This window comes from Dunckerocampus dactyliophorus, chromosome 11, assembly GCF_027744805.1.
Source record: "Dunckerocampus dactyliophorus isolate RoL2022-P2 chromosome 11, RoL_Ddac_1.1, whole genome shotgun sequence".
NCBI classification, from domain to species: domain Eukaryota; kingdom Metazoa; phylum Chordata; class Actinopteri; order Syngnathiformes; family Syngnathidae; genus Dunckerocampus; species Dunckerocampus dactyliophorus.
The window spans coordinates 18,201,608-18,215,134 of NC_072829.1; the positions used below are offsets into that span (position 1 = coordinate 18,201,608).

Below are 13,527 nucleotides of genomic sequence, written 5' to 3' on the forward strand. Positions count from 1 at the left end.
GAGTCAGTGAAGCTCAAGTTTTCATCTAGTCAGTGAAACTCGAGTCTTGTTCGAGCAATAATGTCAGTGAAACTCAAGTCTTCCCTGAGTACATGTGAGTCAGTAAACCTTGAGTCTTTGTCGAACACTCATGAGTCAGTGAAACTCGAGTCTTCGTCAACCACTCGTGAGTCAGTGAAACTTGAGTCTTTGTCGATCACCTGCAAGTCACTGAAACTAAAGTCTTCTTCGAGCATTAGTGAGTCAGTGAAACTCAAGTCTTTTTTGCTCACCCAAGACTCAGTGAAACTCGAGTCTTCTTCAAGCATCAGTGAGTCAGTGAAACTCGAGACTTCTTCTAGCACCCATGAGTCAGTGAAACTCAAGTCTTCTTAAAGCACCCATGCGCCAGTAAGTCTTTGCCGTGCACCCGTCAGCCAGTGAAACTTTTCGTCGAGCACCTAAGTCAGTGAAATTCGAGTCTTCTTCAAGCACCCACGAGTCAGTGAAACTCAAGTCTTGTGTTGAGCACCCGTGATGCAGCTTGGGCAGGAGAGGCAAAGGAGAATTGATTTGAGGCAAGGACCAGCTCTGTTGCTTTTTCCACAGGGCTAATACATTTATATTAGTATATTAGAGTAATACATTTATATTAGTATTAGAGTAACAGTTAGAGTAACAGTTGCACAATTAGTGACATGTTACGTGGATTTCCTTTTTTAATTTAGCTAGTGGTAGTAGCGGTGAGCAAGTGAACAAGTCGAGTAACAGTGAGTCCAAATTCAGTAAAAAACTTAGGAGATTTGAATGACTCGTTCATGACTCGCACAGCTTTAGAATTGTCGTGGAAAACTCCGCTCATAAGCCATCAATCTTCCTTCCTATGGAAAGGGCGGTGGGGTTTCAGTGAACATGTGACACAAACTACCTGATGGACAGGGTGGAACTTCCTTTACAACCTTTTTTTTTTTTTAATCACATACAGTATAACCTTTTGAATATGTACTGTACAATAGTGGTTTACCTCAGAACTACTGGACTTATTTCAGCTATTTGTGTTTTGGTTCCACTGTTAAGTAGGTAGGGCAGTGGAAAATAGTCATAATACATAAAAACACATTAAAAAAGTGACTCAGTATCACACTTTGTCAGATGGTCACTGTTCGGCTGCTTAACATTCGATCGGCAATGAAATGTGACCCAACACAGAGGGGGTTATGTTTTCTTTTTAATGGCAATATAAAATGGTATATGATGAACATATAGGAAATCATTATAACTGTACAACAATATGTATTCACATTAGACATACAGTAACAGTATACATATTAAAAATGCATTCATGATTCATTTTCATGAAATGTTTCTAATCAGTGCACGTTAGCGGGGATTACACCACTCAGCAGTTTCTGCTTAGCCTCTGGAGAGATTATTCTCATGATCAACAACACATGTTACTAATACAAGTTTCAATTGCAGCTTATTGCGTGCTGGAATGGACAAGAGCCACTGTTGTTAAATGATGTCATTTGGGTGGAAACAGCTTGATAGCACAAGTCTTCACACTTTGGGCGAGAAGGAAGCCGGATTCCAAAGGTCACTACCGACACCACACAAAGCAAGGTAATTCAATAAAAGAAAGACAAATCATTAAACGACCAAGACATGTGAAAGTGAAAATATACTGTTTAATAATAACAATCATTCAGAGAGTGCATACCTCTGCCAAGGCTTGAAACAGTTGCCACCAGCGAAAGTGAATTGCTGCAACTGTGGTTTTGGCATTTTCTTTTCTGTGCCAACTTTAGCAGGATACTTCACCACAGCTGAAGTCTATTAAATCAAGGATGTTGGTTTGCCTTCACTGTGCCAATAGGAAATGCGGGTACATGTTAAAGGGCCAGCGCACCAGCAGGGATGCTTTAAATTGATAATTGAGTTTTGTCCCTTGAAAAACAATGGGGATTTTTGGAATCTTCAAAATGATTATTGTTTATGTTTAACAATCATAACCAAAGCAACTCCTTCCTTGTGCTGTGCCCTTGGTGGAAATGACATTGCCTCCCAGGGGGACACTTTAGTACATTTCTTTTTATAAAATGCTCCAAAAAACTCAAGTTGTGTACAGGGTAAATCTGCATTCTTCTCCTTTTGGTCGAAACTCTCGCATTCTACAGCCTCTTGTTTGACGAGGCCTACTTTATTGCTTTTGGTCAAGGGTGGTGGGTCAGCTCCAGCACCCCACCCCTTCAGACCTACATAAGGATATGCCACCCTCAGCTGGTTACGTGCTAATGGTTATCAGCAATCAGTAAAGAAAATGAAACACGACATACAATTGGATGACTATTGGAGAATCCTCCGTTGAACTGTGCTTTGTTCTCAAAACAGCTGAATATAAAGTTTTGAAAGCAGAGGAGCAGTGACCGTGCGGTAGGTCTTTAGCCCCTAGAAAACAAAAAAAGTCTAACTCCGGTTTAGATACACAAGTGAAAATCTGAAAATACACTTTCTGGCTGCCAGTTTCAAGAAAAAGCGACAAACGGCACTGAGCAGTGGCCTCCGATTAACGCTAAACACTGGGCTACTTGTTATACGTGGACTTCTTAAAATTGTGACGTGAAAAATTCACAAGCTCTTGCGGAAATCTTGTGACATTTTAGGACCCGATTGTTCACAAGATTTACACACCAACCTCATGATATGACACTTCCACGTGGAGAACAACAGCACATTTTAAGTAAACAGTGGAACCTCAGTTTTTGTCGTTAATCCATTTGAAAAGGTCAGACGGAAACCTAAACGTATGAAAACCGAAGCAATTTTTTGCTTATTAGATGGAAGAAAGGGGACAGAAACAGAGTTGTTCATCATTCTGTGTGCATTCTCTGACCAAATAAGCCACACACACACAATAAAAATGATTATGGGACTCCCTGGCCAGAATCCGTCTATAGCAGTGGTGTCACGATCCCCTCAGCTCACGAGATGAGACGATGCATGATATTAGGTTCACGAAAACGAGAAGAGACAATATTTTAACATTACTTTTAAGAAAACTACAATGACAAAATATAGCGCTGAACAAATAAACTTTTTTTTTATTGAACTGAGTCACAAAACAATGCCAAAAAACCTAAAACCAGTAAAAGTTAAAACAATGGGGACAGTTGTAGCTGCTTCTACGAATCATTTATTGTGATGTTGCGGGCGGTGAATTTGAATTTGACAAGCCAGAATTGTTCCTGGGAGACACTGTGAGGGTCAGTATTTAAAAAAAAAAGATAATAATATGTATTGGCCCGCACGGTGGATGAGTGGTTAGCATGTTGGCCACACAGTCAGGAGATCGGGAAGACCTGGGTTCAAAGCTCCGCATGGGCATGGAGTTTGCATGTTCTGTCATGTTCATGTTGCTGCTCTAGCCGGGTTACACGCACTGTTTGGCAAAAAACATTCATTCCATCAAAAGTTAAAACATATTTCTGTCTACTAAACATCCTATTTTAAGACATGAACACCTGCGGCCTATATACAGTGTTAAAAATCGCTTTTCTCTTTGACTTTAGTGGGTGCGGCTTACACACCGGGGCGCTCTATCGTTCGAAATTTACGGTAACTTTGATGAAATGTAGAATTACAGCTTCAGCTTGGACATTCACGCTGCAGCAACTGTTTAATTCTGATGGAAAAAACAGCCACACATCACTGGGGACACAGAGGTAGGTTGGATTGCAAGGTTTATAGTGTACTTAAAGCGCTTAATGTGCGGTTCCAATAATGCCTCGCGCACGGACACTTCTATACTGTATTACGTGTGTTATCAATTATAGTAGCAATGTCATAGTTCACAGTCCGATTGGCATCTGGCTGACCTGTTCTCCCGAGACAGCTTTTTTTAAGGGGCTATCCACAGGGAAGCGTTTTCAGGTCAAAACGTCAAAGCATTTTATCATTTCAGCCTATCATCCACACCGAAACGGCGTTCTGGGTGTCCTGAAACGGTATTTTTTTTAAACCACCTTCCGGAATGGCAAAATCGAAAACGCTGGCTCATCGTTTCCGTATGGACTAACAGCTTGTTCATTTTTTAAAACGATGATGTCACCAACCTGTCACAGTCACGTCACCAGACGTGAGCTTTGACGACAAGCCAACATAATATCTGAATATTTCGAGTGTCATGACTCACCGCTGTCAACATTCTTCCCGGTACATACTCCCAAAATGACACACATGTAATTCTACTTTGTTGTGAGTCTAGAAGAGACTTGGAAAGCGGCAGACGACGGACTTTACGCGCATGCATTCTTTCTTCTTCTATGGTTTGATGTGTCACATGGTTCTGTCATGTGTTCTGTTCTGTGTCTGTTCACAGCGCCACATGTAGGTGTGCTTTGTGTATTTCATCGTTTTTACTCAGTTATCCGTTCCCGTCTGGATGGAGCTACCCTGTATTTATAATCCGGCCCAGTGTGGATACAATTTTTTTTCAACCCGCCAAAAGAAAAAAAATCCCAAGAACGTTCCCGTGTGGACAGGGCCTAAAAGAGAAATATCGTCATGTTTTTCACGAGCTTGCGACACCTCTAGTCTATAGTTTCCCAACTCTAAAATACATTCTTCACAGAGACAGTCACCAAAAGGGGGTGCTTTGTTTAGACACTCTTTGGTATGTTACCAGGGACATATTTTAGGCAATCATTATTGTCAACAAATGAAAACCGGGGCACACAAAAACCGGGATTCCACAGTACAGATAAGTCTGAAAAGCCAGAAATGTAGGCTAGGACCCCCTTTTTTAAAATCTTTTTAGGACTGTATTCTATGTGTCTGACTTTGGTGATTCAGGTATAAGTTTACACTTACACTAAAAATCGCTTACAAGGAACGCTACAAGTTTGTAAACTAAGGACCTCCTGAAAGAAGCACGTAGAGTAGCACGTAAAATACTGTATTTTCTCGCAATGTCACTTCACCCACAAATCATATTTTCAGAAGAAATATGTAACTATTGCTGTAACATGGTACTAACACATAGAAACCTACACTTGTACAGGGGACACACACGTTCTTCGTCCATCACTCCCTTTTAATGGGCAAGTTAGAGCAACCTGTCTGAAATGATTTGGCTATCTCTAACACATAAACAACAAGAGAGAGAAATATATGAGACGTTTTAGTGGCATTTCAACAGAATGTGTCATTATACTGAATGTGGGTCTTTACCTGTCAAGGCAGGAGGTCATTTACTACCACGGGTGACATCTCGGGCCTGCAAGGCAATAAATAATTCAGCGCAGCCTGAAAATGGGAGCGTTTGAAAAAGGGCCAGACCACCTCACTTGCAGGTCGATGACAAGGTTCTCTCATGAGAGGGGGGCTTAGGTGCTGCAGGGCACTCATCTGGTAATTGTGGGGATGGCCAAGGTTCTTATTTACATAATGGCAAGTTCATCACGTGTGCTTTAAAAAACAATGTAGCCTCTGGAACAACATCTTTGAAACTGTTTCTTTCCACGTGAGGACACAGAGCTGACGGTCAGTGGTGACGCGGCAGGAGGAAAGATAGCGTCAGGGAGAGTGTCAGGACCAGATAGGAGCTCCACACTGCAGCCCCCAGTGAGGGGATTCTTCCTGCCCCGGCGGGGGCCAGTCGAGGGGTCAGGAGTTGCTCCTGGAAGGTGAAGTCATCCATTGCCAGGTTATCTGCGAGGTCTGAGAGGCAGCCAGACGGAAATAGAGACACAGGAGATGGACGGGAGATAGTAGGGGGGGTCAGGGAGGTGAAAGAATGAAAAATATGAGCGAAGCAGGAAAGGATGGAAGGATAGAGATAATTAGAACCAACACAGTCACAAAAGCTGAAAAACGTGTGGTATGTCTGCCCTCCTTTCGTACGATGCCTTGCACAGCTGTAATAACAGTGTTACACTTTGAGAATTAGACAGCCAAGCCTGCTGGATAACCCGATGTCATGTGTAAGCGTTATAAACACATGCTGCATCACAAGAACATATTTTACTCCCAAGTGTTGAATTGTGAATTAAAGTGGTGAGATGACAAAACCAAAATAAACAAACCAAAGGCGCTTGCGTCACGCCAGGTCTCAATAGTGTTGAGTTAGGTTATGTCTTATTTTATGAATGAAGCAGCAGTATGAATGAAGCTCCTAGAATACTTTGACTTGTCATCACAATTTTACACTTTGTATTTATGACATGTACAGCATGTGACAGTGGCAGTGTTGAGAGAAGGTCACCACTTCTCAGGGTTGAAACTCTCCTTTTCGACAGAAAACTAGTATGTACCAGTACTAGTAACTGGTATGCGTATGACATCACTTTTCCCCGTGCAGGTTCATGAGAACAGAGATAGTTTTGACAACGTTGCTATCTGTATGACATTTTTTCAAAAATGCAAAGGAAAAACATTCCCATGCTCTTAAGGCGTATTCACACAAGGCCATTCGTACCCTCCCTCTCCTGGCCCCCACTGGCCAGCACTCACACTGAGCATTGCTTGTCTCATCACTTTTATTCTGCAGTTTTATTGAAATTTGTTTATTTCCATTCTTATTTGGGGTTACTCTGATTATTTTGCACGAGGCTTGCGTTGTCATGAGTTACTTGCAAGAGGGGCGATTCAATTAATTAAATAACACCTTCTATTTTACAATATTATTACATGTTGCATCACTTTGTGAAATATTTCCAGTCTTATTTGGAATCTTACACATGATTTATTTGCTATTTATTACAGCTGTTAATTACTTGCAAGAGGGCGATCGCATCCATTACATTACACATTCTATTCTGTTCTGCTGTTTTACTGCAATTTGTCTGACTTTGTGGAATATTTCCAGTCTTGTTTGGGGTCGCTCTGATTATTTTGTGTCAGGTTTCGGCTAGGGGTGTGACGGAATATCGATTTATCGTACTATCGTGATATTTAACCCAAAAATGGATTATCAATATCGTTTTTTTAAAATGATTATTAACATACAGTCGCTATAAACGTATTCCACCGTTGTACCTCAGTGAGTTACCATTTTACATGTCATCCAGGGGGTGCTTCTTGCTAGAGTAGCAGAAAATTGGGTGGAAGTCACAGAAGAAGAAAAGAAAGCCGAAGGAGACTTTGCAGGATGTAAAAATCATGAGAATCTCATGACAATATGACACGACATGACAGACGGATGGCCTAGTGGTTAGCATGTTGGCCACACAGTCAGGAGATCTGGAAGATCTGGGTTCGGATTTCCGTTGGGCATCTCTGTGTGGAGTTTGTATGTTCTCCCCGTGTGTGCGTTGGTTTTTTCCGGGTACTCCGGTTTCCTCCCACATTCCAAAACCACGCATTTTAGGATCTAAATTGTCCATAGGTATGAATGTGAGTGTGAATGGTTATTTGTCTATATGTGCCCTGCCATTGACTGGTGAGCAGTCCAGGGTGTACCCAACCTCTCGCCCGAAGTCAGCTGGGATAGGCTCCAGCATACCCGAGACCCTAATGAGGATAAGTGGCGTAGAAGATGGATGGATGGACACGACAGACATGAACAGCCATATTGGTCGTCATCACCCTCACGCAGAGAAAAAAATGTAGATAAATGTTGTGTTATTCAGTCAAGAGTAGTGTGTTTTGTGTACGTCATTGTTGTGCTGCTCCACCTTATGCGGGTCTCTTTCCGATGATTACGTCACCGGTGACTATACACCACTAAATGTTTATTTTCGTTATGCTTCTATTTAATAGATTTGATCTACTTGACAGTAGAGTAGAGTACACAATTTGCGTTTTCTGAATTAGTTAAAAATAGTATCACTGTGAGACACTGACAATAAAATCCTGTTTTACAGTTATGTTCACTAAAACATTGTCATTGTTTTTGCACTGTTGCTGGTTGTGTTCTGGTTAAATTATGCTACAAAATATTGTATTATTTTCTATACCACTTAAACTCATTAGAGTCACAGGTAATCTGGAGCCTATCCCAGCTGAGGGCTGCAAAATATTAACTATGAATTTATGTTTTTTGGTTTCGTTTCACCCTATGCCCATATGGAGATATTATCGTTATTGTAATCTTTCTGTTTATTTATTTTGCACAAGGTTGTCACCGTTAATTACTTGCTAAAAAAGATGGGTGATCGCATTCATTAAATTACATGTTCTATTTTGCTCTGTTACTACAATTCCTGTGAGTTTGTGGATTATTTCCAATCTTATTTGGGGTCGTTTTGACTACTTTGTACCAGGTTGTGGCTGTCATTTATTACTTGCAAGAAGGGTGGTCACATTCATTTCATGACACATTCTATTCTGTTGTAGTTCTGCAATCTCTCTTAATATGTGGACTATTTCCAGTTTTATTTGGGGTCATTCTGATTATTTTGTGCAAGTCTGGCGCCGCCATTAATTATTTGCAAGTGGAGTGATCACATTCATTAAATGGCAAACTATTCTGCTGTATTACTACAACTTCTATGACTTTGTGCAATAGTTCCAGTTTTATTTGGGGTCATTTTGATTTTGTGCCAGGTTGCTGCTGTCATGACTTTGCAAATGGGACGATCACATTCATTAAATGACACATTTATTGACAGATCTATTGTATTCTGCAATATTATTCCATTTTGTCTGACTTTCTGAAATATTTCCATTTTTTTTTGGAGTCATTCTGATTATACACAATATTTTGTGCAAAGTTGCCAAGTTTTGAGCATATTTTGACCTACATTGGGTTGGGTTAAGCATGTTTAATTAACAAAGCGGCTCCTGCATTTGTTCATTTTTCTGTATGTATGGAAAATAGTTTGGACATTTCTGCACGACTACTTATACTTCTACGAGTACTACATTTTCTTAATTATTTAAGTTTAAAGCAGTACTTTATACGAGGAAGTCCACTGTGTTACAAGTGCGTCAACTCCCAGGTGTTAGTACTCCACAGCTATGGGAGTGATTCTATAATTAGAAGTAGAAGCTACAGTGTATCCCAAATATGATTTATATTTCCCTTAATCCTACATTACTCCTCAGCTCCTGTATCACACTTCTCCTTCTCCATCTGTTGCGTATGCTGCGGAGACTTAGTCACCTGCTGCTGAGCTCTTACTCACAGCTGCCTCATTGCTCCCATCCACAGCTGTGCTCCTACTGACACTGAGCAGAAGCCTTCCCGCCTGTGTGTGTGTGTGTGTGTGTGTGTGTGTGTGTGTGTGTGAGACACACTTGCAGCTATGCTTTGTCTGGTGAAAAGCTGGGAGGGGAGACTGCAATAAGAAGGCTGAGTTATGACAGAGGGTGGGAGTATATCAGTAATAAAGAGCGCAGTGGTTCGGCATGCCAACAATGAGCTAGTACACACTCACATGCACACACAGTCACATCTGTGCTCATAAAATATCACATAGCTAGAAACTGACTGAGCTGTCTAATTGGATCTCTGTCTTATGCTCCTGTGTCGGAGGAAGGGCTGGTCCTTGAGGAAGCGGTCACACATGAGAGGGGGGTCTCTCGGCGCTCACAGGGCGTTTGTGGCCGGGCTCCTTCTCAAACAGAGGAAGGGTGCAAATAAATAAATGTTCCTAACTGCACCTCCTGTGAATTTCCTTGCGATTACATCATCATCTGATCAGCAGCCAGGGGGACAATTAACTTTTCTTCTCCCTCCCGACATGGCAGCGGGCAGACATTCATCGGGGCTCTGAAAGAACGATTTGTCACCGTCGACAGCAGTGCACCGTAATGCTGAGCCAATTAAGCTCAAGGTGCAATTCGATACAGCTTTTATGCCCTGCGGATAAGAGGCAGGGCCGGGGCAAGCGTGTTTGTGTGTATCTGAGAAAAAGCCTGAGACAAAGTGAGAAAGTATTGTGTTGGAGTGCCTAAGAGTGGCAATAATGTGAGAGTATAAAGTGAAAAAAGCCATTTACGAAGCACAAATGGAGGAAAAGGGGTCTTTCTGCTAGTTTAAAGACATGGGCTGGACCACAGAGGGGCCTTGTTCTGCAAGCTTTAAAAACAACTCCACAGGGACAGAACACTATGCAAACCTAAATACCTAACAGTCGTACGCAGGGTTGGGAATAATAATATCCTGGTATAATTAGTGATGGACATCTGCGCCTGCGTAGAAAAAGTGCAAAGTATAGAAAGAGTGATTAACAGAGAACAGCGTTCACCAGTTGACTCATTTTAGGCAAGAGTCACGGCATTGGACAATTGGACAAAGGCAAATGAATAAGACTTAGAGGACAGTGGAACCTCAGTTTTCGCCATTAATCCATTCCAAAACTGACCAACTGATGAAAACCGAAGCGTACGAAAACCGAATAAGTTTTTTTTCCCATAAGCGATAATGTAAATCCAGTTAATCTGCTCCAGACACCCAAAAATATGAACACAAAACACATCTTTTAAGGAAAAAATATTGTTTTACATGCAGAAAACATTATCAATTGCCAATTACAGTGGATAAATGAACATTAAACATGACTGTTACCTTTATTGAAGACTAGCAAACACAGAGGTGAGTGTAGGAAGGACTGGAGGGGCTGTTTCATTCTAGTCCGTTACAAACTTAACTTTAAAGAGTGGACTGTTAGAGATGTATACGTGCTCACTTGAACGTCATTGTAGACTTCAGCAGCAGGTGCAATCATCATTACACATTTGGGGTGTAATGATTCATTATCGATTTCTATTGCGATGATCCAACTACATTGTCTGTGTTCAGCAAGTTGCCATTCAGGACGACATATATCAATCTAAAATCGTTTATAAGGTAATCAATCGATTGCATCGATACTGGGAAATAAAGCATTGGATATAAGCACGGCAGGCTTTATATGGATGTGTTTTTTAGCACTTTTAATGATTAAGAGGTTAAAAGTTACTCGTGTAACAGTTTGATTTGCCGCAAGTTAATTAGTCATGCCTGTAAAGGCGACTGTTGTGGTTACCAAGGGTTACAGTGTGGTTGGCACACGTGCAGTTGAATAAACGGAGCCGACTCCAAAGAGCACAAGTTTGTGAGTTTTTGTCCTGTAAAGAGTGACTCTAGACGCTCTACACCTCTGACGCTACACTCGATTCAGTCTGCTGCCTATGATGTCATCGCCACACTTTATACTGGATTTATACTTATTTACTTTATATTTAGTGTTGGACGACATCGAGTCATATGAGTGCTTCGAAAGTTAAGTCCAACTTTCAAACTCATGGATCGGAGCTTCTGGACAACACAAAAGGGATGCAGGATATAAATTCACTTAAATATCTGCAGATGAAATTTAGTTAAAATCTGAAATATGTTAATTTTGCCCCGGAATTACTGTGTACATGCAATTTGTAGTGTGGCGTGTGTGGTGAGGCCTACATAAAATGATACTTGAACAATGTACAGTAAATGGCTACGCTGTTGACTTTTAAAACAAACGTCACAGCCTAAGTTATTATATATTTTGTAGTACGGTTGTACTTGCCAAAGTCCGTGGGTCGATTGTTGCTTTTGTCTTGACTCAATGTTAAAGCGATGGGAACCAAAGGCATGAAATTTGCTCTAACTTCTTTAATACTTGAGGTAGAGAAGTGAATGAGGTATCAAATTCAAGTTCAAGCCATGTTTTATCAGAATTAATCACAGACTTGATTTAATTCAACCTGTTAATTCATTCATTGTTAATTCAACCTGAAGTGTTGTTTGCACTTTATTCAAATTAAATGTGAATGCATATGCCATTCATGGTTGTTTACTTGTTTGTTTGTATTCACAATTAATTTATACCTGATTCCCTTACAAAAAACAATCAAGGAATCTAGGAAACGTCACCTGCACTGTCCATTAACTAGGTATTTATTTCCCAGTCAGACTGGTTGAATTTTTGGCTAAAAAGTTACTGAATCAGTTTAAAGTTACTGGATTGTTTCGGATCGTATCGTTCTAAATGAACCAATAACGTCCTTCAATCGTATCGGCAACCAAGACTTGTCATACGAATTGAATCGTTATTCAAACAAATGTTACACATACTGGCCTGGCTCACTTTCTGTTATGTGCCATTCCCTCTCCAACCTGTTTTAACTAACGAACATTTACATTACAATCCTACTTAACAGATGCTACCTTCCTACTTTGCAATGAGTTCTTTCTCAAATTCAATAGTGTTTCTTGACTTCTTTGTCAAAGTTCTGGCACTTGCAAGTTTTTTGCAGCCATCCTAAATACAAAAAGCAGATTCTGTGCGCTTGAACACCTCATCAGCGCACGGTACAGTGCTTGAAAGCAAGGTGGAAGGAAAGGAAGGTGACCGACACAGAGTTGTTCATAGTTCTGTGTTCCATCTATGGACACATAAACCACCTACATAATAATGATGATTAAAAGATTTCCTGGCCTAAATCTGTCCATAGTGTCCAAAATATAAACGAGACTGAGTCACCAAAATGTGGACGATAACCAAGACAAAAAGGGAGACTTATTTGTGGCAATAATTATCGTGGAAAATTGAATCCTACAAAAATCAAGCTTCCACTGTAAATAGAGCCACAGTCCCATTTGTGATTAATGTGACCAGTGTGGACCGTTTAGGCCTCATTTACATCCATTCAAACCACCCATGTTAAAAAGATCACCACCTTGCTAGTGTGCCCCTGCCAGCTTTACTGTATTGTGGCCTTATGAGCTCAAGTTACCAGCCAGGGGAGAGGTCAGCAGTGCACCCATTGATTGGTAACGCTATGGTTCTGCATTGTGAATGAGGCAGGCAAGCAAGTCACATGCATGTCAACAGCCGGTGATGCATTTAAGCTGGAACTTTATGTTGTTTTTAGCCAACAGTCCCCAGGAGGAGAACAGGCAAGAGAACTCAGATTTTTAGGGGTGAGCGGATGTTTGTTTGGATCCCTGTAGTGGGTCAAAGAGTGGCTGGAGTGTCTGTATATACATGCATGTATGCTTTTGGGTTGCTGTGGTTGTCTGTGCAAAAGGAAATGGGGGTAAAGGGGGTGGGAGTCTGGACTTTTCTCGACGGCACCCAGCGCCTCAGGCCTTTTGTGTACAGTAAAGAAAAACTGAAGCAGAGTGCAGAACTATATTTTCTGAGTGTGAAATGTTTCAGCAGTTCAGCACACAAGTGTTAAATGAAGTTAACCACTGTAAAACCTTAAATCAATAAAAAAAATATATACCTTAATATTGATAACAAGTGTCACGCAGATGGTGACATTTAGTGATGGGAAAGTTGATTGCTTTTACTGACTCAAGTTCTTATAACTCGCTCACTGAAGTGAAACGGGTACTCGTGAATGCGCAGAAACTCGTGTGAATCTGGTACTCGATTTATATGAGTCACCCGTCACAGAGCACATGCGCAGAATCTTGCATGAATAAAAAAAAAAAAACTTGAGTCTCCTGTCACACAGCGCATGGACTGTGAATCGACTACCCGATTAACTGGGGTTGACCACGAGCAGAAACTCGCACATGTGCAACAAGTTGCAGATTGGGTACTCCATTCATTGGGGTCACCTGTCACAGAG

At 41.1% G+C, this 13,527-nt stretch overlaps 1 protein-coding gene across 2 annotated transcripts in view; it reads right to left on the reverse strand.

Annotated features, from left to right (window-relative positions):
• Window positions 1-1,186: 1,186 nt before the first annotated feature.
• gpc3 (glypican 3) overlaps window positions 1,187-13,527 on the reverse strand; it is a 158,293-nt gene continuing 145,952 nt past the window's right edge. Inside the window, exons 8-9 of one of the 2 annotated variants that reach the window (XR_008572878.1) lie at window positions 5,209-5,697; window positions 1,187-5,117 (exon numbers count right to left, since the gene is read on the reverse strand). Coding sequence is in view for 1 of the 2 variants with exons in the window: in XM_054791896.1 (XP_054647871.1) it covers window positions 5,522-5,697 (176 nt within the window). In the remaining variant the exon portion in view is untranslated. Of the gene's footprint in view, window positions 5,698-13,527 lie in introns of both variants that reach the window. The other variant, XM_054791896.1, reaches the window with a different exon arrangement.